General features: G+C 46.0%; 2 protein-coding genes across 4 annotated transcripts in view; both read right to left on the bottom strand.

Moving 5' to 3' along the window:
- Positions 1-6,925, bottom strand: part of LOC123755876 (serine/arginine repetitive matrix protein 2) — a 270,322-nt gene extending 263,397 nt beyond the window's left edge. For all 3 annotated transcript variants that reach the window (XM_069300127.1, XM_069300126.1, XM_045738800.2), the window contains exon 1: positions 6,672-6,925. The gene's annotated coding sequence lies outside the window, so the exon portion shown is untranslated. The remainder of the gene's footprint in view (positions 1-6,671) is intronic.
- A 7,285-nt stretch (positions 6,926-14,210) lies between these two features.
- On the bottom strand, positions 14,211-20,463 carry LOC123755646 (serine-rich adhesin for platelets-like). The gene is made up of 2 exons (XM_069340055.1): positions 20,403-20,463; positions 14,211-14,929 (listed from the first exon to the last, which is right to left on the bottom strand). The coding sequence occupies exons 1-2, from the start codon at positions 20,461-20,463 to the stop codon at positions 14,211-14,213; spliced, it is 780 nt and encodes a 259-aa protein (XP_069196156.1).
- Between the last annotated feature and the right edge of the window lie 4,773 nt (positions 20,464-25,236).

The raw sequence follows: 25,236 nt of genomic DNA, 5'->3' as shown, positions 1-25,236 counted from the left end.
GAGAGGCGGAGAGAGCAAAGAGCAAAGCTCAACCCCCTCAAACACAATTAGGTGAATACACACACACACACACACACACACACACACACACACACACACACACACACACACACACACACACACACACACACACACACTTCGCTGGAAGACAGAAGAGTTAGGGGGGACATGATCACCACATTCAAGATTCTGAAGGGGATTGATAGGGTAGATAAAGACAGTCTATTTAACACAAGGGGAACACGCACAAGGGAACACAGGTGGAAACTGAGTGCCCAAATGAGCCACAGAGATATTAGAAAGAACTTTTTTAGTGTCAGAGTGGTTGACAAATGGAATGCATTAGGAAGTGATGTGGTGGAGGCTGACTCCATACACAGTTTCAAGTGTAGATATGACAGAGCCCAGTAGGCTCAGGAATCTGTACACCTGTTGATTGACGGTTGAGAGGCGGGACCAAAGAGCCAGAGCTCAACCCCCGCAAACACAACTAGGTGAGTACAACTAGGTGAGTACACACACACACACACACACACACACACACACACACACACACACACACACACACACACACACACACACACACACACACACACATGAAACAGTTGACAACACTGGATGCAAATAAAGCTGTTGGACCAGACAAAGTATCACCGTGGATACTTAAAGAGGCAGCGCAGGCTCTCAGCGTGCCTCTGGCAATGATCTTCAATGAGTCACTTATGTCGGGAGAATTGCCCAGTTGCTGGAAGAAGGCAAATGTCGTACCGATTTTCAAAAAGGGGGATAGGGAGGAGGCACTTAACTACAGACCCGTATCACTGACAAGCATCCCCTGCAAAATACTTGAAAGAATAATTAGGCTAAGACTTGTTGAGCACCTGGAGAGCATTGGGTTTGTAAACAAGCACCAACATGGGTTCTGGACAGGGAAATCATGCCTAACAAACCTTTTAGAATTCTATGATAAAGTAACAAGGATAAGGCAGGACAGAGAAGGCTGGGCAGACTGCATATTTCTTGACTGCCAAAAGGCCTTTGATACGGTACCGCACATGAGACTGCTATACAAACTTGAGAGGCAGGCAGGAGTAAGCGGAAAGGCCCTAGTATGGGTGAAGAACTACCTAACAGGAAGGAGCCAGAGGGTAATGGTAAGGGGCGAAAAGTCGGACTGGCGAACAGTAACAAGTGGAGTACCTCAAGGATCGGTGCTGGGACCAATCCTCTTTCTAATTTACGTAAATGATATGTTTACAGGAGTGGAGTCATACATGTCAATGTTTGCAGATGACGCAAAATTAATGAGAAGAGTTGTGACAGACGAGGATTGTAGGATCCTCCAAGAGGACTTAAACAGGCTGCAGAGATGGTCAGAGAAATGGCTACTGGAGTTTAACACCAGTAAATGTAAAGTTATGGAAATGGGATCAGGTGACAGGAGACCAAAGGGACAGTACACAATGAAGGGGAACAGCCTACCTGTAACGATTCGAGAAAGAGACCTGGGAGTGGATGTGACACCTAATCTAACTCATGAGGCACATATAAATAGGATAACGACAGCAGCGTGCTCTACACTGGCGAAAATTAGAACTTCATTCAGAAACCTAAATGAGGCTTGTCCCAGAGCTACGAGGGATGGGATATGAAGAGCGGCTGAAGGAACTGAACCTTACGACACTAGAGAAAAGAAGGGAGAGAGGAGATACGATAGGGACATATAAAATACTCAGGGGAATTGACAAAGTGGAAATAGATCAAATGTTCACACGTAATAATAACAGAACGAGGGGACATGGGTGGAAACTGGAAACTCAGATGAGTCACAGAGATGTTAGGAAGTTTTCTTTTAGCGTGAGAGTAGTAGAAAAATGGAATGCACTTGGGGAACAGGTTGTGGAAGCAAATACTATTCATACTTTTAAAACTAGGTATGATAGGGAAATGGGACAGGAGTCATTGCTGTAAACAACCGATAGCTAGAAAGGCGGGATCCAAGAGTCAATGCTCGATCCTGCAAGCACATATAGGTAAGTACATATAGGTGAGTACACACACACACACACACACACACACACACACACACACCGGGTCTGCAAGGCTAACAGTCCACAAAATAATTGTACATTCGAGAAATATCTCTTATAATTAAGCTTTAGATTGAAATTGGCAAATGCGTTTTTGAGGTCGACAGCAATTTGGACGAGCTTGGCCTGAGGATTGCTGCCGCCAGACTGACTTCCAATCATGTCAGTCCTCTCCCCCTGAGAGGACTGACAACTATGAATGCACGCTCACCTAGGATCGTAATTCCTTGTGCCTTATCAAAGAGTCCTTTGATGTCGACAAAAAGAGAGCAGTATCCTGTTGTGTGATTAGCTCAATAACTATACAGTCGACTGTGCTCCGCCCTTTAACAAACCACAAACATGGGCAAGCTAACCCACAACCCCCAACCTCCTACATCTTTTCCTCCTGTTCTTCTTTTCTCCTCCTCCTGTCCTCCTCCTCCTCCTCCTCCCCACCATAGTGGCGACCAACCATCACTCCCAAGTCAAGACTGGCGGGTGGCCAGGGTCTAATTTAGGCCAATCGGTCAACGTGAGTCAGCCACCAAGAACTAGTCACGTCATTCATCTGGACCCCGAGTCGACTGTGTCGGCCAGGTGGGCAAGGGAGAACAGGGGTTGTGGGGACTAGTCGCCCGAGTCAGGTCTAGGGGGAGGTCTAGGGGGAGGTCTAGGGGGAGGTCTAGGGGGAGGTCTAAGGGGAGGTCTAGGGGGAGGTCTAGGGGGAGGTCTAGGGGGGAGGTCTAGGGGGGAGGTCTAGGGGGGAGGTCTAGGGGGAGGTCTAGGGGGAGGAAGGGGGAGGAGAGAAGAAACAGGTGGAGAGATACAGGGGAAGGGAAAAGTGAAGAAATATGAAGTATAGTGTTAGTTATGATAGCAGGCGGCTGTCCGTCTTGCTGACACTGTACTTACCTAGTTGTGCTTGCGGGGGTTGAGCTCTGGCTTTTTGGTCCCGCCTCTCAACTGTCAATCAACAGGTGTACAGATTCCTGAGCCTACTGGGCTCTATCATATCTACACTAGAAACTGTATGGAGTCAGCCTCCACCACATCACTTCCTAATGCATTCCATTTCTCTACTAATCTGACACTGAAAAAATTCTTTCAGACGTCTGTATGGCTCATTTGGGCATTCAATTTCCACCTGTGTCCCCTAGTGCGTGTGCCCCGTGTGTTAAAAAGTCTGTCTTTATCTACCCTATCAATTCCTCTGAGAATCTTGCATGTGGTGATCATGTCCCTTCTAACTCTTCCGTCCCCCAGTGACGTGAAGTTTAATTCCCGTAGTCTCTGCTCGTAGCTCATACCTCTCAGCTCAGGTACTAGTCTGGTGGCAAACCTTTGAACCTTTTCCAGTTTAGTCTTATGCTTGACTAGATATGGACTCCATGCTGGGGCCGCATACTCCAGGATTGGTCTGACATATGTGGTATATAATGTTCTGAAAGATTCCTTACACAAGTTTCTAAAGGCCGTTCTTATGTTAGCCAACCTGGCATATGCTGCTGATGTTATCCTCTTGATATGAGCGAGCTTCAGGGGACAGGTCTGGCGTGATATCAACCCCCAGGTCTTTCTCTCTCTCTGACTCTTGAAGTATTTCATCTCCCATATGATACCTTATATCTGGTCTCCTGCTCCCTACACCTATGTTCATTACATTACATTTGCTTGGGTTAAACTCTTAACAACCATTTGTTGGACCATTCCTGCAGCTTGTCCAGGTCTTCTTGAAGCCTCAAGCTGTCCTCCTCTGTCTTAATCCTTCTCATAATTTTGGCGTCGTCAGCAAACATTGAGAGGAATGAGTCTATACCCTCTGGGAGATCATTTACGTATATCAGAAACAGGATAGGACCGAGTACAGAGCCCTGTGGGACTCCAGTGGTGACTTCCCGCCAGTCTGAGGTCTACATACATACATATACCAGGCCATCCTCCTAAACTGATTGTACTCTTAGGAAGTATTTGTGTAAAAGTACCAACATGTAGTGATGGTCTGCCAGAAAGTTCACTTTTGTACTAAATCCAAACTGAAACATTAATATAAGCCTAATATAGCACATATGTACTATATTAGGCCTAAGATAGCGTAAATTGGGCCTAAGACTGCTGAAAGAAGTTAGGTTCTATATTTATGTTGCCGTTAAAAGTTTCCCGTTCGGCCAAATTCAATAACACAACATGTCAACGTTTTGGTAGTCCATCTATACATATTGGTAATTTCGGCCAAATAGTAACTATAAGTTACCTTTCATTTAAGAGCTGCCGTTGTGTTGTTTTAGATTCAGCTACTGTGAACAAAAAGTTCCAAGTAGCACGGGCTATGGTGAGCCCGTAGTGGACTTACCCGGCACAGGAGCGGGGCTGTAACTGGTCATTTTAGAGGAATGGGCTGAATATATACACACACAGATGACTGTGGACATATTCTGATGTTTAAGGGTCTTTTCTTTTTTTTTAAGGGAAGGTGTAGTTCTGATTATTACTTCATCTTGGAACTGCTTATTTTGGGGCTTGGTTTCCATCGAGAAGATTTAAGATGTGGTGTGTGTGGGGGGGGGGGGGCGTCTAATCTAGAAGTAATCTATCTACAACTGGGTCTTCTAAATTTTTGTTTACATTACGAATAGCAAGTCAGAAGGGGTGAGAAGCAAGCCCGCCCCATCCCTGCTGCCGGGAGCACGAGACCCGGGTAAACGTGCCGACAAGAGCCTCAACACAGAGCTGGAGAGCGTCCAGAGGTATGCGAGCAGTCTGGTCCACACAGCTGGGGGAGGGAGGAATCCCTCACCAGAATACACTAAGGGATTTTAACCTCGCTTAGCTGAGAGACAAAGACTTAAGGGGGACATGATTAGCATGTACAACATTATCAGGGAAACAGACAAGGTCAGAGCATATGGAAACCAAGAGCCAGAAGGAAGGAAGGAAGGAAGTAAGGAAGGAAGGAAGGAAGGAAGGAAGGAAGGAAGGAAGGAAGGAAGTAAGGAAGGAAGGAAGGAAGGAAGGAAGGAAGGAAGGAAGGAAGGAAGGAAGGAAGGAAGGAAGGAAGGAAGGAAGGAAGGAAGGAAGGAAGGAAGGGAGGGAGGGAGGAGGGAGGGAGGAGGAAGGGAGGGAGGAGGGAGGGAGGGAGGGAGGGAGGGAGGGGGGGAGGGGGGGGGGAGAGAGAGAGAGAGAGAGAGAGAGAGAGAGAGAGAGAGAGAGAGAGAGAGAGAGAGAGAGAGAGAGAGAGAGAGAGAGAGAGAGAGAGAGAGAGAGAGAGAGAGAGAATGAGTGAGTGAGTGAGTGAGTGAGTGAGTGAGTGAGTGAGTGAGTGAGTGAGTGAGTGAGTGACTTTCAGCGATTTCTACCTGGTGTAGGTGATGGTAGTTCACATTTATGGCTGCGAAAACACCAGCGATGATAATAACTAGACTACACACTACAAATGGCTGGCAAAAACTTTAGAGTTCACAAATGAAAATGATATTGAAAGTGAAGTCGAACTTGATTCCCAAAATGACAATGAGGTGCCACGGGCTTAACGTAGTCCAAAAGGCCGCTAGGAGACTCATAGCCTTACTCTCACACCTTGACAGCAAGGGGCCAGATTCACGAAGCAGTTACGCAAGCCCTTACGAACGTGTACATCTTTCCTCAATCTTTGCCGGCTTTGGTTACATTTATTAAACAGTTTACGAGCATGAAAACTTCCCATTCAACTGTTGTTATTGTTATAAACAGCCTCCTGGTGCTTCGGAGCTCATTAACTGTTTGATAATTGGAAACAAACCCGCAAAAGATTGAGAAAACATGTACAGGTTCGTAAGTGCTTGCGTAAGTTCTTTCGTGAACCTGGCCCAAGGACTGCAAAATCTTATATGAAGCACAAGTTGGCTCTCGTGTAGAGTATGTACCCCCACTCCTGGTCTGCCTGCCCTCCATGATTCATCAGACTGTTGGACAAAGTGGAGGGACGGACAAGAAGGCTCATCTCTAGTTTTGACCAAGTCTGATGGGAACGGTCTGAGCATCAGAGCCTGTAACACCGTCGTGACGTTCGTGGTCTTACTGTTATGTACAAGACTAATATTTTCAAAGTTCCGCACCTGGCCCAACTTTGTGGGAAGTCAGTAGTTGCCACCGGTAGCACTAGGCCCCTCAACCTTCAACGGTCTTACGCTGGAACTGCCTTTCTCAAGAACATCACTCCATCAGCGATCGTTCCTTCTTAGACTGACTCGCGTCTGGAACGTGTTCGCTCAAGAGGTTGATACGCGGGAGATCAGGTCAACTGATCACCTGAAGGCTCTAGTACACGGCTGGCTATGGGCTCAACCTGTTCCTTGTATGACTGATACTTGAATAAATGTTACAATGAATAAAGTTTATTCCTAATGAATCATATAATGGGCTCATGAGGTTCTTGCTCCCTTGTTATGGCGTCCCGCGGGGACGTGTTCTTCCTCCCTTGTTAAGGAGTCTCACTTGGAGAGACTCCAAGAACAGTTACTTGTTCTTGTTCTACTCTTATGTACTCCCAGAGAAGAGTTATCTACAGAGGAGCTACCACAGACTATCTACTTCAACGACCTACTACACCTCACCCCGGCTTACCTTGTGTCTACCTTGTGGTGGTTCTGGGAGGGGGGAGGGGGTCACTGCCCCCGCGGGCTGGTCTCTTATTAGGCCTCCTGGTTGATGGTCTGGCCAGACTGTTGGTGCCCGCAGCTCACAGTCCGACGTAGACACCACGTCCAGGTTAATCAGGTACCCTTTTGGAACACAATTAGACATTTGTTAGTAATTTAACTTTATACTTAGAGGGCGTTCAAAAGCCTTAGTCACTTATGTTTACAAAATAGCTTGCGACTACTTCCTGAATCTCCTCTTCTTAATGGGGCTATTTGGCACATTGTTAATGTGGCAAATGGTGTGATTGTTAATGGGGGCCAAATGTTTGGTGTGATTGTTAATGGGGGTTGTGTGTACTCACTTAAGTTATGCAATGAGCTCTGGCTCTTTGGTCCCGCCTCTCAACTGTCAATCAACTGGTGTACAGGTTCCTGAGCCTACTGGGCTCTATCATATGTACATTTGAAACTGTGTATGGAGTCAGCCTCTATCAGCCACACTGAAAAAAATATTTTTAATGTGTCTATTGTGTGAATGTGCGTCGTTGTGCTCGTTATGGTGGCTGGAAAGTAAGCCAAGCGACCCTCTTATGTTATTTTTAACGTAGCGGACAGTTCACCACTTGGATATGAGGGACCAGATATCAGACAAGAGGTTTTAGTATACTCAGTTGATGTTGACCAGACCACACACTAGAAGGTGAAGGGACGACGACGTTTCGGTCCGTCCTGGACCATTCTCAAGTCGATGCTATACTCAGTATACTGTAGTATACTCAGTGCTGGGGTTGCGTGAGCGCCAGCAGTGTTCTCTGTCAGCACACGCGGTCCAGAAGCAATCACACTCAGAGAGTAGAGGTGGTGGACACAGTGGTTGCCAGGACCAGGTTGGGTTACCGTTACCTGTGGCAGGTGGCTACAGGTGACGGATCTCCCAATCCTGAGCACTCCAGGTGCAAACTGTCAGCACGAACTGGGGGCATGATCTCGCACACTACATTACCAAATGCGCAGTTATTAGACAATTCAGACCCGTTGGCATGAGATACTTGGAGCTTTGTAATTACTTTATTCACTCTCGTGTTCTTGAAGATATCCTCATAATGCACCCAGAGTGTGCCAGTGTAGACTACTTATCACATACCTTTGTACCATCCTGTGTGATGGGAATTTTTAGCATCACGTAGCTAGTTTTTTGACACACTGTACTCCCCTTCATATAGTCCAGGGTAGGTGGAGCACATGTACCTTTACTTTACTTTACTTGAGGTGCTTCCGGGGCTTAGTGTCCCTGCGGCCCGGTCGTCGACCAGGCCTCCTGGTTGCTGGACTGATCAACCAGGCTGTTGGACGCGGCTGCTCGCAGCCTGACGTATGAGTCACAGCCTGGTTGATCAGGTATCCTAAATGTACTTAAATGTGTTAGTATAAAAAAAATAGTGTCATGTCTCTCCAGATTATGACCAACATATCTCAAACATATGTTGACATTTACATAATTCTTTATGTAATTATTTTATGACATTTACATAATTCTTTTAATGGTCTTTGTTGACATTTACATAATTCCCTTATGAGTCTATGTTGATTTACTATTCAATTGTTCTTATGACACAAAACGTTCAGAGAAAAGAATTAATGTTCATTTGTTGAATTAATTGTAAGTCAAATACAACAAGCAACGGGATACAGTTCCCGGCCAGCATCACCGCGTTACTCGTCACTCAACGGAAGTATTTACACAACTGTTGTCAAGTCCACCAGTGCTTGGTCCATGGGGGACACACATGATAACAACAACAGAATAATAACACTGAACACAGATGATAACCACAACAGAATAATAACACTGAACAAAGATGATAACAACAGAATAATAACACTGAACACAGATGATAACAACAGAATAATAACACTGAACACAGATGATAACAACAACAGAATAATAACACTATCATAAAGATGGCTCATCATAAGTATTAACACCTTCCTGCCAACATGATGTTTACTGTCACTTGGTACAGCACACAACACAAGTGGCCCTCGTGTCACTTGGCCGCCACCGAGGGCCGCCACACACCACTATGCTGAACACACAGGACCAGACTTGATCTCTCTGTATCAGCAACTGTTACCACAATTGTACACTAGGTACTGTGTGTAAGCAGTAAAGGCCCATGATGGAAGGTGGGAGCAAGTGATAATATTACCCGTCACAGGAATGTGGTGAAGATGATCTCAAGTTACGCTTCTCGGCAAGCACTTCTGGGTCAGCCTGCGGTATTGGACATCCATTCACCGTATTGATGGAGTTAACGGGTTCCTCTTAAGAGGTAGGAACGGCTTGATTAAAAGCTTGGAGACTGAAATATGTGGTGTTGCGTAGCTTGACCTCTCTCAGGGCTTGAGCACCATATGCCCCTGTTACCTAGCAGTAAAATAGGTACCTGGGTGTTAGTCAGCTGTCACGGGCTGCTTCCTGGGGGTGGAGGCCTGGTCAAGGACCGGGACGCGGGGACACTAAGCCCCGAAATCATCTCAAGATAACCTCTCGTGCCACATGTTTGTAGGAAGAAGGTTCAGCTCTGAGTCTCGAGTGGTGAGACAGCTGATGTATTTACGCGGGTATGGAAATGTTGATAAATAGCCTTTTTCTTGACTTGTGCCACGAGACACTGGCTTTGACAGCAAAGATGTCTAGATGACTTGAAGTGATAGTTCAGAATGATTCAAGTGTGTCCAGCTAGGCACTTGGTAGCCGGCTCCCTCTTATCTCAAGATAAAAAGTTGTCTGTGTATAAGTGAATTCGGAAATGACATCGCTAAAGTTAAAATGAAGTCGGCTTACACTAAAAAAAATATATTAACTATCCATGGTGATGACCACAAAGTATCCACGATGATACACATTGTTCTTTTACATGTGTTTCAAGACATGACTCCAGATTCCTCTCTGGAGATCCGTCTAGCGCCTGACCTCTAAGACACACTGGCAGGATGCCAAACATGACAGTCCCATGAGACACCGCGCGTCCTCCACTAAAGGTTTATCCTTCCAGAGTCCCAGACGGTGCGGTGATGGTGAAAATTTGAGCATCCTTCCCTTTCCCACACAATAAATCAGGGATCAGTAGCGGCAAGGGTAGCCAGGCACATGACACCTTGAGGCCAGTGCATGGGGGGGGGGGGGGTTATATGGAAAACTTGAAATGACTTCAGTCTCAAAAACTTGCTTTTCCAAACTTCAATTGCATATCTTCAACAGTTCTTGAGACATAAAAGTAACTGGACCAAGTAACATAGACAAGGACACAACCTATAGCACTGTATAATCCTTTGCACATGACACTAGGATTTTTATGAGAGTCGGCAACATAGAGGACACGGCAAACCTCTAATCAGATGTAGATCAGGTCTTTCAATGGGCTACAGAAAATAATATGTATTTAATGAAGAAGTTCCAGCTCATGCGCTACGGAAAAAATTAAAATATAAAAACAGAGACCACGTACAAAACACAGTCAAATCATAATAATAGAACCAAAAAGTAATGCAAAGGATTTGGATGTACTCCTGTCGGAAGACCTTACCTTTAAAGAACACAATAAAGTCGCCGTCACAACTGCAAGAAAAATGACAGGTTGGATAACAAGAACTTTTCACACTAGAGATGCTATACCGATGATGATACTTTTCAAGGCGCTAGTCTCTAGAGTGGAGTACTGCTGCACAATGACAGCCCCTTTCCAAGCTGGAGAAATTGCTGACCTGGAGAGCGTGCAGAGATCCTTTACTGCTAGAAACAGTAAAACATCTAAACTATTGGAACCGACTAAAGAGCCTAAATCTGTACTCCCTTGAGCGCAGGCGGGAGAGATACATAATAATTTACACGTGGACAATATTAGAGGGGCTGGTCCCAAACCTGCACACAGAAATAACACCACATGAGACCAGGAGGCATGGCAGGATGTGCAGAATACCCCCGTTGAAGAGTAGAGGTGTAATAAATTTTCTTAAGGATAATTCTTTAAACGTTTCTTAAAAAAAACATTTAAACATTAAGATACAACAACCTCCCTCTAAACATAAAAGGCATTACCAACAGAACACTAACAACTTTTAGAAGCGAAACTGAATCCCACTTTCAAAGTGTGCATGACCCACTAGGCTGTGGTGTCCACGTCAGGTCGGTCCACCAGGAGGCCTGGTTTAACACCTGGCCGCGGGGGGGGGGGGGGGTGTCACTGATTCCCGGAATCATTTCAAGGCAAGTGATTACAATGCATATTAACAACAGGGACCCAACTACAGGTGTACACTGTACACCTGTAGGGGATACACTGGGGTGTGTTACAGTTGATACAGGCAGACGAGGAGTCACAATAACGTGGCTGAAAAATGTTGACCAAACCACACACTAAAAAGTTCAGGGAGGACGACGTTTCGGTTCGTCCTGGACCGGGCTGTGGTGGGTATGTGGGCCTGCGGGCCGCTCCAAGCAACAGCCTGGTGGACCAAACTCTCACAAGTCGAGCCTGGCCTCGGGCCGGGCTTGGGGAGTAGAAGAACTCCAAGAACCCCATCAACCAGGTATCAACCATTATCAAGTTGATTGTGAACGTCTCACAATCGACTTGAGAATGGTCCAGGACGGACCGAAGCGTCGTCGTCCCTTCACTTACTAGTGTGTGGTCTGGTCAACAGTTGATACATGTTACAGTAGCTAAAGGCATTACACAGTGGGGGTACAAGTACCTCACAAAGAATTCCTCCAGGTAACCTATCTTCACATCGCGGAGGAAATCATCATCGTTCCACACTATCCAAATCCACCTGAGCGTGCCTGGAGTTGCGACACACGAAGGCCAAAGTTTGGGGAAAAGTTGTCGGGAAGAACTTGTGTTAGAGATGAAGAAGTTGGGCTGGCAAGTTTAGGAAGGAGGGGGCGGGGGTAGGAATATGGAGAGGTTGGGGAAGCTTGAGGAAAGAGGGAGAGATTGCGGGAACGGAGTAGCTTGAGGAAACGGGGGGAGGGGGGATCTGGAGGAATGGGGGGGAGCTAGAGGGGGAGGGGGGATCTGGAGGAATGGGGGGGGGGAGATAGAGGGGGAGGGTACGAGGGGGGGGGGGGTGGAAGAGTACAAAGGGTGGTGCCGGAACGGGTAGAGCCAGTACTGTCTTGTGACGGAGACAGCGAGCGGGAGACGCCCCGGGCACTATGAGCGCCTCTCAACACACACAACACAGCAGTATACACAACACAACACACCAAACACAACACACATCAAACCATGAGGATAAGAGAAGCAGGCGAAAAAAATGCTTCCTGAACATTTCAATATATAATAAGTTGCTCATCGAGGAATACTATGGAGAATATAAACACATTGAAATTGAAATAAGTTTATTGAGGTAAAATACACACAAAGGGATGAGGTAGCTCAAGCTATTCTCACCCCGTTCAGTACATCGTGTTAATACATACATAGACACACATCACAAACAATAAACATATTACCAAACATTGTGAGAGATAAACATATACATTTCCTCCTTTACACACGTAGTATGATAAGATAAACACATGGACAGGCGATGAGTCACAATAACGTGGCTGAAGTATGTTGACTTCACAATCGACTTGAGAATGGTCCAGGACGGACCGAAACGTCGTCGTCCCTTCAACTTCTAGTGTGGTCTGGTCAACATAAACACATGATATAGTGGCGTATCAAGTTGAGTGGACTATTGGTCATTAGGACGCTAACAACGTTAGTTTATACACTTTGTTTCTTTATCTGTCAAAATAACAGATGTAAAAATAAAAATGAAAACCGCTAAAAACACCATACCCGACCCCACTCACAGACAACCTTACAGAGCAGCACTAAGAAAGTATGTCGTTTAAGTTCCTCGTTTCCACCATACCTGAGTACGCGAAACTTTTCATTATTAAACATCACTTTATTTTCCGTTGCCCAATCGAAGACTTATAGTTTTTTCAGTGTCTTCCACAGATGTCATTTTAATGCTGATTTTTGTATTATCTGCAACGGATGACACGAAGCTGTGGCGAGTATTTTTGTCTATATCTGATATGAGTGAGAGAAAGCAGTGGTGCAAGGACTGTGCCCTGGGGTACAGAACTTTTCACTGCGCTTGGGGCCAGATTCACGAAAGCACTTACGAACCTGTACATCTTTTCTCAATCTTTGGCGGCTTTGTTTCCATTTATTAAACCAGTTAATGAGCTCCGAAGCACCAGGAGGCTGTTTATAACAATAACAACAGTTGAACGGGAAGTTTTCCTGCTTGTAAACTGTTTAATAAATGTAACCAAAACCGTCAAAGATTGAGGAAAGATGTACACGTTCGTAAGTGCTTGCGTAAGTGCTTTCGTGAATCGGGCGCTTGGACTTAATATCTGACTGATGGCCGCGGGGCCACAAATCTTCATAACACCATCAAGGTAACGTACCCTGCCTACTTGATAATCAAAATAAAGATCTTAACTCAAGTTATTGTCTACCCGTTGATCCTTATATATATATTTACAATGCAGGTGAATTTATATCCATTCAACACCACGACAAAAAAACTGCCTAGAGGAAATGAGGCCTAACAAGGGCAAGATAAAACCGGACACAAAATATTTGACTGATAAGGCACCAGAATCCCCTCATATCTGTATACAGATATATGTATATCTGTATACAGATATATGTATTCAGATATATGTATATCTGTATAGATATATGTATACCTGTATAGATATATGTATATCTGTATAGATATATGTATATCTGTATACAGATATATGTATATCTGTATAGAGATATGAGGGGGATTCAGTACACTTGCGAGGAGGGCTTCTCGCAAGTGTACATGTGAGAAGATGGTAAGTTTTTGTTATGAAGACTTTGGGTGATACACTTTGATGGGGTAAAAGAGCACATATTGCATGTTCCCTCGCTAGTGCTAAACAGGGGCGGGAGTCACAAAGCCAGCACTTACGTGTTCACTTACGAAATTTGTACCTTTCATCTTAGACATGGCGCACTAGTCGGGATTTACTAAGCAGTTTACGAGCTGCGACGAGTTACGAGGTCGTCCATAACGATAGCAACTTTGACGTCGATGATGACGACGTCGTCAACTGTTCACTAAATACCGCCACACCACCACGATTGTGACCAGACGACCAGGTCTCGTAAGTGGACACTATAGTGGAGACTTAAGTGGAGTAAGTGGACTCTACAGAGGAGACGTAAGTGGACTAAGTGTATTCTACGGTGGAGACGTAAGTGGACTCTATGGTGGAGACGTAAGTGGACTAAGTGGATTCTACGGTGGAGACGTAAGTGGACTCTACAGTGGAGACGTAAGTGAGCTAAGTGGACTCTACAGTGGAGACGTAAGTGGACTCTACAGTGGAGACGTAAGTGGACTCTACAGTGGAGACGTAAGAGGACTCTACAGTGGAGACGTAAGTGGACTCTACAGTGGAGACGTAAGTGTGCTAAGTGGACTCTACAGTGGAGACGTAAGTGGACTCTACAGTGGAGACGTAAGTGGACTCTACAGTGGAGACGTAAGTGGACTCTACAGTGGAGACGTAAGAGGACTCTACAGTGGAGACGTAAGTGGACTCTACAGTGGAGACGTAAGTGGACTCTACAGTGGAGACGTAAGTGGACTCTACAGTGGAGACGTAAGTGAAATAAGTGGACTCTACAGTGGAGATGTAAGTGGACTCTACAGTGGAGACGTAAGTGGACTCTACAGTGGAGACGTAAGTGAAATAAGTGGACTCTACAGTGGAGATGTAAGTGGACTCTACAGTGGAGACGTAAGTGGACTCTACAGTGGAAACGTAAGTGGACTCTACAGTGGAGACGTAAGTGGACTCTACAGTGGAGACGTAAGTGGACTCTACAGTGGAGACGTAAGAGGACTCTACAGTGGAGACGTAAGTGGACTCTACAGTGGAGACGTAAGTGGACTCTACAGTGGAGACGTAAGTGGACTCTACAGTGGAGACGTAAGTAAAATAAGTGGACTCTACAGTGGAGATGTAAGTGGACTCTACAGTGGAGACGTAAGTGGACTCTACAGTGGAGACGTAAGTGAAATAAGTGGACTCTACAGTGGAGATGTAAGTGGACTCTACAGTGGAGACGTAAGTGGACTCTACAGTGGAAACGTAAGTGGACTCTACAGTGGAGACGTAAGTGGACTCTACAGTGGAGACGTAAGTGAACTAAGTGGACTCTACAGTGGAGACGTAAGTGGACTCTACAGTGGAGACGTAAGAGGACTCTACAGTGGAGACGTAAGTGGACTCTACAGTGGAGACGTAAGTGGACTCTACAGTGGAGACGTAAGTGGACTCTACAGTGGAGACGTAAGAGGACTCTACAGTGGAGACGTAAGTGGACTCTACAGTGGAGACGTAAGTGGACTCTACAGTGGAGACGTAAGTGAAATAAGTGGACTCTACAGTGGAGATGTAAGTGGACTCTACAGTGGAGACGTAAGTGGACTCTACAGTGGAGACGTAAGTGAAATAAGTGGACTCTACAGTGGAGATGTAAGTGGACTCTACAGTGGAGACGTAAGTGGACTCTACAGTGGAAACGTAAGTGAACTAAGTGGACTCTACAGTGGAGACGTAAGTGGACTCTACAGTGGAGACGTAAGTGGACTCTACAGTGGAGACGTAAGTGGACTCTACAGTGGAGACGTAAGTGGACTCTACAGTGGAGACGTAAGTGAGCTAAGTGGACTCTACAGTGGAGACGTAAGTGGACTCTACAGTGGAGACGTAAGTGAGCTAAGTGGACTCTACAGTGGAGACGTAAGTGGACTCTACAGTGGAGACGTAAGTGGACTCTACAGTGGAGACGTAAGTGGACTCTACAGTGGAGACGTAAGTGGACTCTACAGTGGAGACGTAAGTGGACTCTACAGTGGAGACGTAAGTGAAATAAGTGGACTCTACTGTGGAGACCTAAGTGGACTCTACAGTGGAGACGTAAGTGGAGTAAGTGGACTCTACAGTGGAGACGTAAGTGAAAATAAGTGGACTCTACAGTGGAGATGTAAGTAGACTCTACAGTGGAGACGTAAGTGGACTCTACAGTGGAGATGTAAGTAGACTCTACAGTGGAGACGTAAGTGGACTCTACAGTGGAGACGTAAGTGGACTCTACAGTGGGGACGTAAGTGGACTCTACAGTGGAGACGTAAGTGAACTAAGTGGACTCTACAGTGGATATGTAAGTAGACTCTACAGTGGAAACGTAAGCGGACTCTACAGTGGAGACGTAAGTGGACTCTACAGTGGAGACGTAAGTGGACTCTACAGTGGAGACGTAAGTGGACTCTACAGTGGAGACGTAAGTGGACTCTACAGTGGAGACGTGAGTGAACTAAGTGGACTCTACTGTGGAGACCTAAGTGGACTCTACAGTGGAGACGTAAGTGGAGTAAGTGGACTCTACAGTGGAGACGTAAGTGGAGTAAGTGGACTCTACAGTGGAGACGTAAGTGGAGTAAGTGGACTCTACAGTGGAGACGTAAGTGGAGTAAGTGGACTCTACTGTGGAGGCGTAAGTGAACTAAGTGGACTCTACAGTGGAGAGGTAAGTGGTGTGTGTGAGTGGAGGCGGGTAGCGTGGCCCGGGCCACCTGGTACCCGCACACTAAGCCTCACACTACACTACAGCTAACACCTTCTGTGGTTGAGTGTTCAATAAACCCTTGAACTATATGTTCAACACATCTCTCACCCTGTCCACGGAGGACACAAGAAAATGTATATATGCTGGTTAGCATTGTAAATGTGTGGCCACGTGTGTGGTAGAGAAACAACCACTGCACTACAATATTCAACAACTCCTTCACCTGCAAGAGAAGCCCCTCACTCTAAACCAATCTTTTCTCCCTCCCATTAATTATACATCAAAGCATTTCCATCCTCACAAAACTTAACATTTTATATTTGAGCGTAATTAAAAAATCACACACAATACATGAGGTTAAAAGTGCATCCGTCCCGGCCCTAAACTCCTCGCGGAAAGGTTAAAAAAAATTAAATAAAAAATAAAACCCCTGTCTTAGCATGTCATGAATAATGTAAATGTGGCACATTTAACCACATTCACAATGTATTTCCCGCCGACATTAATCATTAACAGGCAATGATATGCACAACTCAAGTGAAAAAAAAGAGTTAAAAATACATAAAAACTTTCACAAAATGATCAAACAAAATCTTGGGAACAAGTATATAGGAAACTTCAGAGAAAAATAAAAGTTCTCAAACTCTGGCCGACGCCGGAGAATTTGAGCTTAAATATCTTTCTGGTTGAACAACCATGGATGGTAATGAGTGGGGGGGGGAGGAGAGGTGATGGTTGTGGAGGGGACCAGGAGGGGGGGGGAGGGGAGAGGGGACCGGGGCCGACCCCTCACAGTGTTCAAGAGAGAATTCGATAAACACCTCCAAAAGATACCTGATCAACCAGGCTGTGACTCATACGTCAGGCTGCGAGCAGCTGCGTCCAACAGCCTGGTTGATCAGTCCAGCAACGAGGAGGCCTAGTCGACGACCGGCCGCGGGGACGCTAAGCCCCCGCTGCAAATCAACCAGGCTGTTGGACGCGGCTGCTCGCAGCCTGACGTATGAGTCACAGCCTGATTGATCAGGTATCTTTTGGAGGTGTTTATCGAATTCTCTCTTGAACACTGTGAGGGGTCGGCCAGTTATGCCCCTTATGTGTAGTGAATAATATTCAGTCATTACACCTTCAAACCTGTCGGCGTCGGGTCCTGCTTTATCTGCTTGGTGGGGTTCTGGGAGTTCTTCTACTGCCCCGAGCCCGGCCCGACCTGGAGAGTCGCAAACACTTCATCCACTCTCATCATGAACAACTGGTCACAAGCCAGCCAAGATTTCCTAGTGCTGGGTAACACCCGTCGCGCCTCTCTACGAACAATCATTTCCCTTGAAAATAATATTTCCTTTTGTTTCGGGAAGCCCCGAGGACACGTTCCTGCAGGAAGTGCCGCGCCAACCGGGCTCTGATAGATATGTAGGTCTGCAACAAGTAAGGATCTTGTACATCAAGGTTAGATAATGTTGTTTATGAGAACTAACGTGTCCATATACTGTTTTTTTTTTAGGATTTCACTAATTTCTTTCTCATCATAACTGTATGAACCTTCACTAATACGAATAGGTCCAATACTGGCAGTGGTTTTTGCTTTTGATTTCGCATATGTGAAGAAATATTTTGGGTTTTCCTTTATTTCTTGAATTGCTTTCTATTCTAGTTGCCTTTCTTCAGTCTGATATGAGTGTTTCAGTCGCTGCTCGATTTCTTCAATCTCCCTGTTTAAATTATTCCTTCTTTATAGGGAAAGTCGTGTCTGCTCAAGCATTTCCGTTATTATTTTCTTCTTTTGTAGTGTCGTCTGCTTGATCTCTTAGTCTGCGTTCTCTTTCTACGTTGGACCTCTTTTAGGCTTTCCTCAAAGGAACATGTTTCAGACAGACTTTATATGCTTCAGAAGTCAGTTTTTATATTCCTTGTGTAGGACATTTATTACTTAGAACAGTTACCCACTGAATGTTTGTAAGTTCCGTTTATTTCCTCCCAGTCAATCCTTTTATTATTAAAATTGAATTTACTGAATAACCCTTCTCAGGGAGTCGGTCGGCCGAGCGGTCAGCACGCGGGACTTGTGATCCTGTGGTCCTGGGTTCGATCTCAGGCACCGGCGAGAAACAATGGGCAGAGTTTCTTTCACCCTATGCCCCTGTTACCTAGCAGTAAAATAGGTACCTGGGTGTTAGTCAGCTGTCACGGGCTGCTTCCTGGGGATGGAGGCCTGGTCGAGGACCGGGCCGCGGGGACACTAAAGCCCCGAAATCATCTCCAGATAACCTCAAGAGTCCGGCGCCTCACGCTACCCGCCGCTCCCAGCTGCTCCATCACACCTTATTTACTCTACTGTATCATCCTCATATTTTTCACCCACACGAACTGACTCAGTCTAACTGTACTCGCCTAGTTGTTCCGTCTATGCGTGTACACGTGTATGCACGTGCGCTTGCGTACGTAACTACATTAGCCGTACATGTGCGTGCACCTCTACCACGCGTGTCTGTGTACGACCACGATGACCCTGGAATAAGATAGGAGTGGTGACCTGCCACAGGATTCACAAAGTATTTACGCAGCCACTTACAGAACCTGTACATCTCTCAACAATTATGGCCGGTTTGTTTACATTTATTAAAGAGTTTATGAGCTCCGAAGCGCTACGAGGTTGTCTAAAACAGTAATAACCTTGTGTTGTGACGTTCTCAAGCTCGTAAACTGTTTAATAAATGTAAATAAAGTCGCCATGATTGTTGAAAGATGCACAGACTTCGTAAGTGGTTGTGGGAATCCTTGCCCTGGGGCCGGGAATCATCGAGCATCTTACACGTCCACTTACAAGACCTCTACCTCTTCCATACTTTACCGTGCGGGGGTTCCGAGAGTTCAACGTCTCAGCAGCCCGGGTCCCGACCAGGTCTCCTGGCTGATGGTCTGGTCAACCAGGCTGTTGAGGGGGTCGGCCAGTTATGCCCCTTATGTGTAGTGGAAGCGTGTTGAACAGTCTCGGGCCTCTGATGTTGATAGTTCTCTCTCAGAGTACCTGTTGCGCCTCTGCTCTTCAACGGGGGTATTCTGCACATCCTGCCATGTCTTCTGGTCTCATGTGGTGTTATTTCTGTGTGCAGGTTTGGGACCAGCCCCTCTACTATTTTCCACGTGTTAATTATTATGTATCTCTCCCGCCTGCGCTCAAGGGAGTACAGATTTAGGCTCTTTAGTCGGTCCCAGTAATTTAGATGTTTTACTGAGTGGATTCTAGCAGTAAAGGATCTCTGCACGCTCTCCAGGTCAGCAATTTCTCCAGCTTTGAAAGGGGCTGTCATTGTGCAGCAGTACTCCACTCTAGAGAGCACAAGCGTTTTGAAAAGTATCATTATCGGTATAGCATCTCTAGTGTGAAAGGTTCTTGTTATCCAACCTGTCATTTTTCTTGCAGTTGTGACGGCTACTTTATTGTGTTCTTTAAAGGTAAGGTCTTCCGACATGAGTACACCCAAATCCTTTCTAGAATATAGAATAGATTATAGAATAGAATAGATTAGAATATATCCTATAGAATAGATTTTTAACATTTTAATTGCTCCCAAAATTTTAGAGTTAATGAATAGATTCTAGCAGTAAAATATCTTTGCACGTTCTCCAGGTCAGCAGTTTCTCCAGCTCTGAATGGTTATCTTGAGGTTATCTTGAGATGGTTTCGGGGCTTTAGTGTCCCCGCGGCCCGGTTCTCGACCAGGCCTCCACCCCCAGGAAGCAGCCCGTGACAGCTGACTAACACCCAGGTACCTATTTTACTGCTAGGTAACAGGGGCATAGGGTGAAAGAAACTTTGCCCATTGTTTCTCGCCGGCGCCTGGGATTGAACCCAGGACCACAGGATCACAAGTCCAGTGTGCTGTCCGCTCGGCCGACCGGCTCCCTTAGTGTGCGGAATGGGGCTGTTAGTGTGCAAAAATATTCCACCCTAGAGAGCACTAGTGTCTTAAAAACTATCATCATAGGTATGGCATCTCTTGTTTGTAAAGTTCTTGTTATCCAACCTATTCTTGCAGTTGTAATAGCTACTTTATCATGTTCTTTAGCAGTAAGGTCTTCCGACATGATTACTTCCAAGTCTTATACATTAATTTTTCCTTCTACTGGACTGCGTTTTGTATGTGATTTCCGTTTGCGAATTTTCGCTTTTCCCATAGTACAGTACCTGGAACTTCTGTGGTATGGGAAAAACGAAAATGTCAAAACGGAAACCATATATAAAACGCTGTCACACCACACTATTGAAAGAGGAAGCAATGTAAATGACTTGGGAGAATCATGTCATACCTGGAGCATATGGAGCCATACCTGGAGCATATAGAGCCATACCTGGAGCATATGGAGCCATTCCTGGAGCATATGGAGCCATACCTGGAGCATATGGAGCCATACCTGGAGAGGGTTCTGGAAGTTCTTCAACTCCCGGAGCCCGGCCTGGACTCGTGATAAATATGTCGATAGTATGTTGTCAGACTATCTGCTGTACGTGACTATCACGTTACATCCAACCAAGGTACAAATCCACAAGGGCCGTGACGAGGATTCGAACCTACGTCTGTGAGCATCCCAGACGCTGCCTTAATCGACTGAGCTACGACATGATAAAAGAGACATGGTTTTACCATGTCGTAGCTCAGTCGATTAAGGCAGCGTCTGGGATGCTCACAGACGTAGGTTCGAATCCTCGTCACGGCCCTTGTGGATTTATTCATTGATGCATCACGTTATTGTGATCTGTGTGTGTACTCCAGCCAAGGTATCTATATTTACCCAAGTTACTAGACTTTAGGCACAAAAGTTAAAGCCCCGCTCCTGTGCCAGGTAAGTCCACAACGGGCTCACCATAGCCTGTGCTACTTTGGAACTTTTTGTTCCAAGTAGCGAATCTTAAACAACAACATAGACTTGAGGTTAACACACCAGGCTTCCTAGGGTAGACCTTGCTTGGCTCTTGCTTGGAGTGGGCTCGTTCGAGGTTAAATTGACTTTGATACAAGTAATTATAGTCGGTCGGCCGAGCGGACAGCACGCTGGACTTGTGATCCTGTGGTCTTGGGTTCGATCCCAGGCGCCGGCGAGAAACAATGGGCAGAGTTTCTTTCACCCTATGCCCCTGTTACCTAGCAGTAAAATAGGTACCTGGGAGTTAGTCAGCTGTCACGGGCTGCTTCCTGGGGGTGGAGGCCAGGTCGAGGACCGGGCCGCGGGGACACTAAAAAGCCCCGAAATCATCTCAAGACTCAAGATAGTTCAGTACATAAAAAGAGCAACAAATGGGAACAATGTGAAATAGGTTCCAAAGTATTTGGGAATGTATTTATACCGGGGCGAGGATGATGTCAGGAGCCTGGAGCCTGGCAAGAATGTCCTGAGCCATAATTTTTGTGGCTATTACTTCCCCGATAACCTTCCATCACGGCCACTGTCGCGGTCCTCCCTCCCTCTACACTTCTTAATTTAAGCTAAACTTTCTTGTGTAACTCATAACGATACACCTGCTTCACCCTTACTAGTTATATATATATATATATATATATATATATATATATATATACCTGGTTGATACCTGGTTGATGGGGTTCTGGGAGTTCTTCTACTCCCCAAGCCCGGCCCGAGGCCAGGCTCGACTTGTGAGAGTTTGGTCCACCAGGCTGTTGCTTGGAGCGGCCCGCAGGGCCACGTACCCACCACAGCCCGGCTGATCCGGAACTTCTCTTAGAAAACCGTCCAGTTTTCTCTTGAAGATGTCCACGGTTGTTCCGGCAATATTTCTTATGCTCGCTGGGAGGACGTTGAACAACCGCGGACCCCTGATGTTTATACAGTGCTCTCTGATTGCGCCTATGACACCTCTGCTCTTCACAGGTTCAATCTTGCATTTTCTTCCATATCGTTCACTCCAGTACGTTGTTATTTTACTGTGTAGATTTGGGACCTGACCCTCCAGTATTTTCCAGGTGTATATTATTTGGTATCTCTCTCGTCTCCTTTCTAGAGAGTACATTTGGAGAGCTTTGAGACGATCCCAATAATTTAGGTGTTTTATCTCGTCTATGCGTGCCGTATATGTTCTCTGTATTCCCTCTATTTCAGCAATCTCTCCTGCTCTGAAGGGGGAAGTGAGTACTGAGCAGTACTCGAGACGGGACAGCACAAGTGACTTGAAGAGTACAACCATTGTGAGTGAGTACAACCATATATATATATATATATATATATATATATATATATATATATATATATATATATATATATATATATATATATATATATATATATATATATATATATATATTTTACACACAGAAATCACAACAACGTGATGCATCAAATGAACAAATCCACAAGGGCCATGATGAGGGTTCGAAGTTACGTCCGAGAGGATCCCAGACGCGCCTTAATCGACTGTGCTACAACATGGTAAAAGAATTGCAACCGGGAGTTCAACTGACCTCACACGGATCCTGCAGCCTCTCTGAGACACTATCCAGAGTTTTACACAATTGCCCCCATGCACCCGAACTCAATAAGCTATTCTACCTCTTCGCCCTTATTTGTCTCCCAGCCCGCTCTCTCTCAACAACCCGTCCTCGACTCAAGTCCATTACATCCAGCGGTCGACCCCACAGACGCATTCAGAAATTTTAATATGCTGTTCATTCAAAACGGGAATCTTCTCAAGTATAAATTAATATTATAATATATTAGCATATTGTGCATATATAGGCATAGGTTAGGTTAGGTTAGGTGTTTAGGTTCTGTTGGCGATTATTTGTATTTGTAGTACGTGGGTGAAGCATTTATAGCGTTGTGGTTCGAACAGAATTCGTCAGTGAAGCACTTGTTCCGGATATGTTCGAACGTCATCAGTTGTGAGTCGTGTGTAAACCGTTTTTCATTCATAAACAGCTGGGGTTTGGCGGGTGGATGGAATCACTTTTGGGTCTATGTTTGGAGGGCGGGCTGCTGCTAGACGTAGATGCTCGGAGTCTGAATATATCAAGCATGGGCCCGAGGCTCTGGAACCTACACACCAGCTGATTAATGACATAGAGATGGGACCCAAGGGCCGTGGCTTATCCCCCGCACATACAACTACGACAGTACAATTTGGCATGCACGCACATGCTTGTGTTTACGTGAGTGTGGACCCGTGCGGACACATTTGTACACAGTGTGCATGAACGCACGGTGTACATGAGCGCACAGTGTGCATGTGCATGTATGCTTGCATGTCTGTCAGCTCTTGCAAGCGTGCATGGCCTCAGGGTGGCGCGTGTGTGCGCGCCTGCGCTTCCTCACAAGTATGCGGTGTACGCCCGTGTTGAATCTTTCTCTCTGTTTTTTTTTTAGCGGTGGATCACGACTCTTTATTAGTGGAGGTTACCGTGCGGTTACCTTACGATGGTTCCGGGACTTGGCGTCCCCGCGGCCCGGTCCTCCACCAGGCCTCCTGGCTGCTGGACTGATCAACCAGGCTGTTAGACGCGGCTGCTCGCAGCCTGACGTATGAGTCACAGCCTGGTTGATCAGGTATCCTTTGGAGGTGTTTATCCAGTTCTCTCTTGAACACTGTGAGGGGTCGGCCAGTTATGCCCCTTATGTGTAGCGGAAGCGTGTTGAACAGTCTCGGGCCTCTGATGTTGATAGTTCTCTCTCAGAGTACCTGTTGCACCTCTGCTCTACAACGGGGGTATTCTGCACATCCTGCCATGTCTTCTGGTCTCATGTGATGCTATTTCTGTGTGCAGGTTTGGGACCAGCCCCTCAATTATTTTCCACGTGTAAATTATTATGTATCCCTCCCGCCTGCGCTCAAGGGAGTACAGATTTAGGCTCTTTAGTCGGTCCCAATAGTTTAGATGTTTTACTGAGTGGATTCTAGTTGTAAAGGATCTCTGCACGCTCTCCAGGTCAGCAATTTCTCCAGCTTTGTGTGTATACCACATCTGCATTTTTTTCTTGTAATGCCTCAGTGATATTGTCGTAGTGGTCAAGTAGCTGGTTGATACCTGGTTGATACCTGGTTGATACCTGGTTGATGGGGTTCTGGGAGTTCTGCTACTCCCCAAGCCCGGCCCGAGGCCAGGCTTGACTTGTGACAGTTTGGTCCACCAGGCTGTTGCTTGGAGCGGCCCGCAGGCCCACATACCCACCACAGCCCGGTTGGTGCGGAACTTCTTTTAGGAAACAGTCTAGTTTTCTCTTGAAGATGTCCACGGTTGTTCCGGCAATATTTCTTATGCTTGCTGGGAGGACGTTGAACAACCGCGGACCTCTGATGTTTATACAGTGTTCTCTGATTGTGCCTATGGCACCTCTGCTCTTCACTGGTTCTATTCTGCATTTTCTTCCATATCGTTCACTCCAGTACGTCGTTATTTTACTGTGTAGATTTGGTACTTGGCCCTCCAGTATCTTCCACGTGTATATTATTTGATATCTCTCTCGTCAGCTGTGAGAGGCATGATCTTCCCGCTCTAATATAACAAGAGAGCAGTACATAGTTTAACAAAATACCAGCAGAATAGCCACAGGGCTATTCCCACCTCTGTGGTCCTCGGTCATCCTAACTGTCAGGTTATAATTCAGCAAACAGTGAGGAAACCAACAAAGTGAAGTAGACAGCGAGGAAATCGACAAAGTGACAGCCTCAGACACAGCCCCGAGCACCTGCACCATTACCAACCAACGGGTAGGAAGAAGGTATTGGAAATCTTAACGTCAGACGAGGGTTCTGGGAACTGTGGAAGGGGAAGGGTGGGAGGGGTGACGCTCGTCTTCCTGGGACTGTGGTTAGTCAGAAACAGTTAACAACGGTCACACAACTACCCAGAA

The sequence above is a fragment of the Procambarus clarkii genome, chromosome 43, assembly GCF_040958095.1.
Source record: "Procambarus clarkii isolate CNS0578487 chromosome 43, FALCON_Pclarkii_2.0, whole genome shotgun sequence".
Classification (NCBI taxonomy): domain Eukaryota; kingdom Metazoa; phylum Arthropoda; class Malacostraca; order Decapoda; family Cambaridae; genus Procambarus; species Procambarus clarkii.
This window is presented reverse-complemented; position numbering and strand designations above follow the sequence as displayed.

Bases quoted from the DNA above. Each gene is read 5' to 3' on its own strand.
- LOC123755646 (XM_069340055.1), bottom strand. From the start codon at position 20,463: ATGTCGGAAGACCTTACTGCTAAAGAACATGATAAAGTAGCTATTACA. The intron at 14,930-20,402 runs GTTGGATAACAA...TCTCCACTGTAG, and splicing joins TATTACAACTGCAAGAATAG to AGTCCACTTACGTCTCCACT.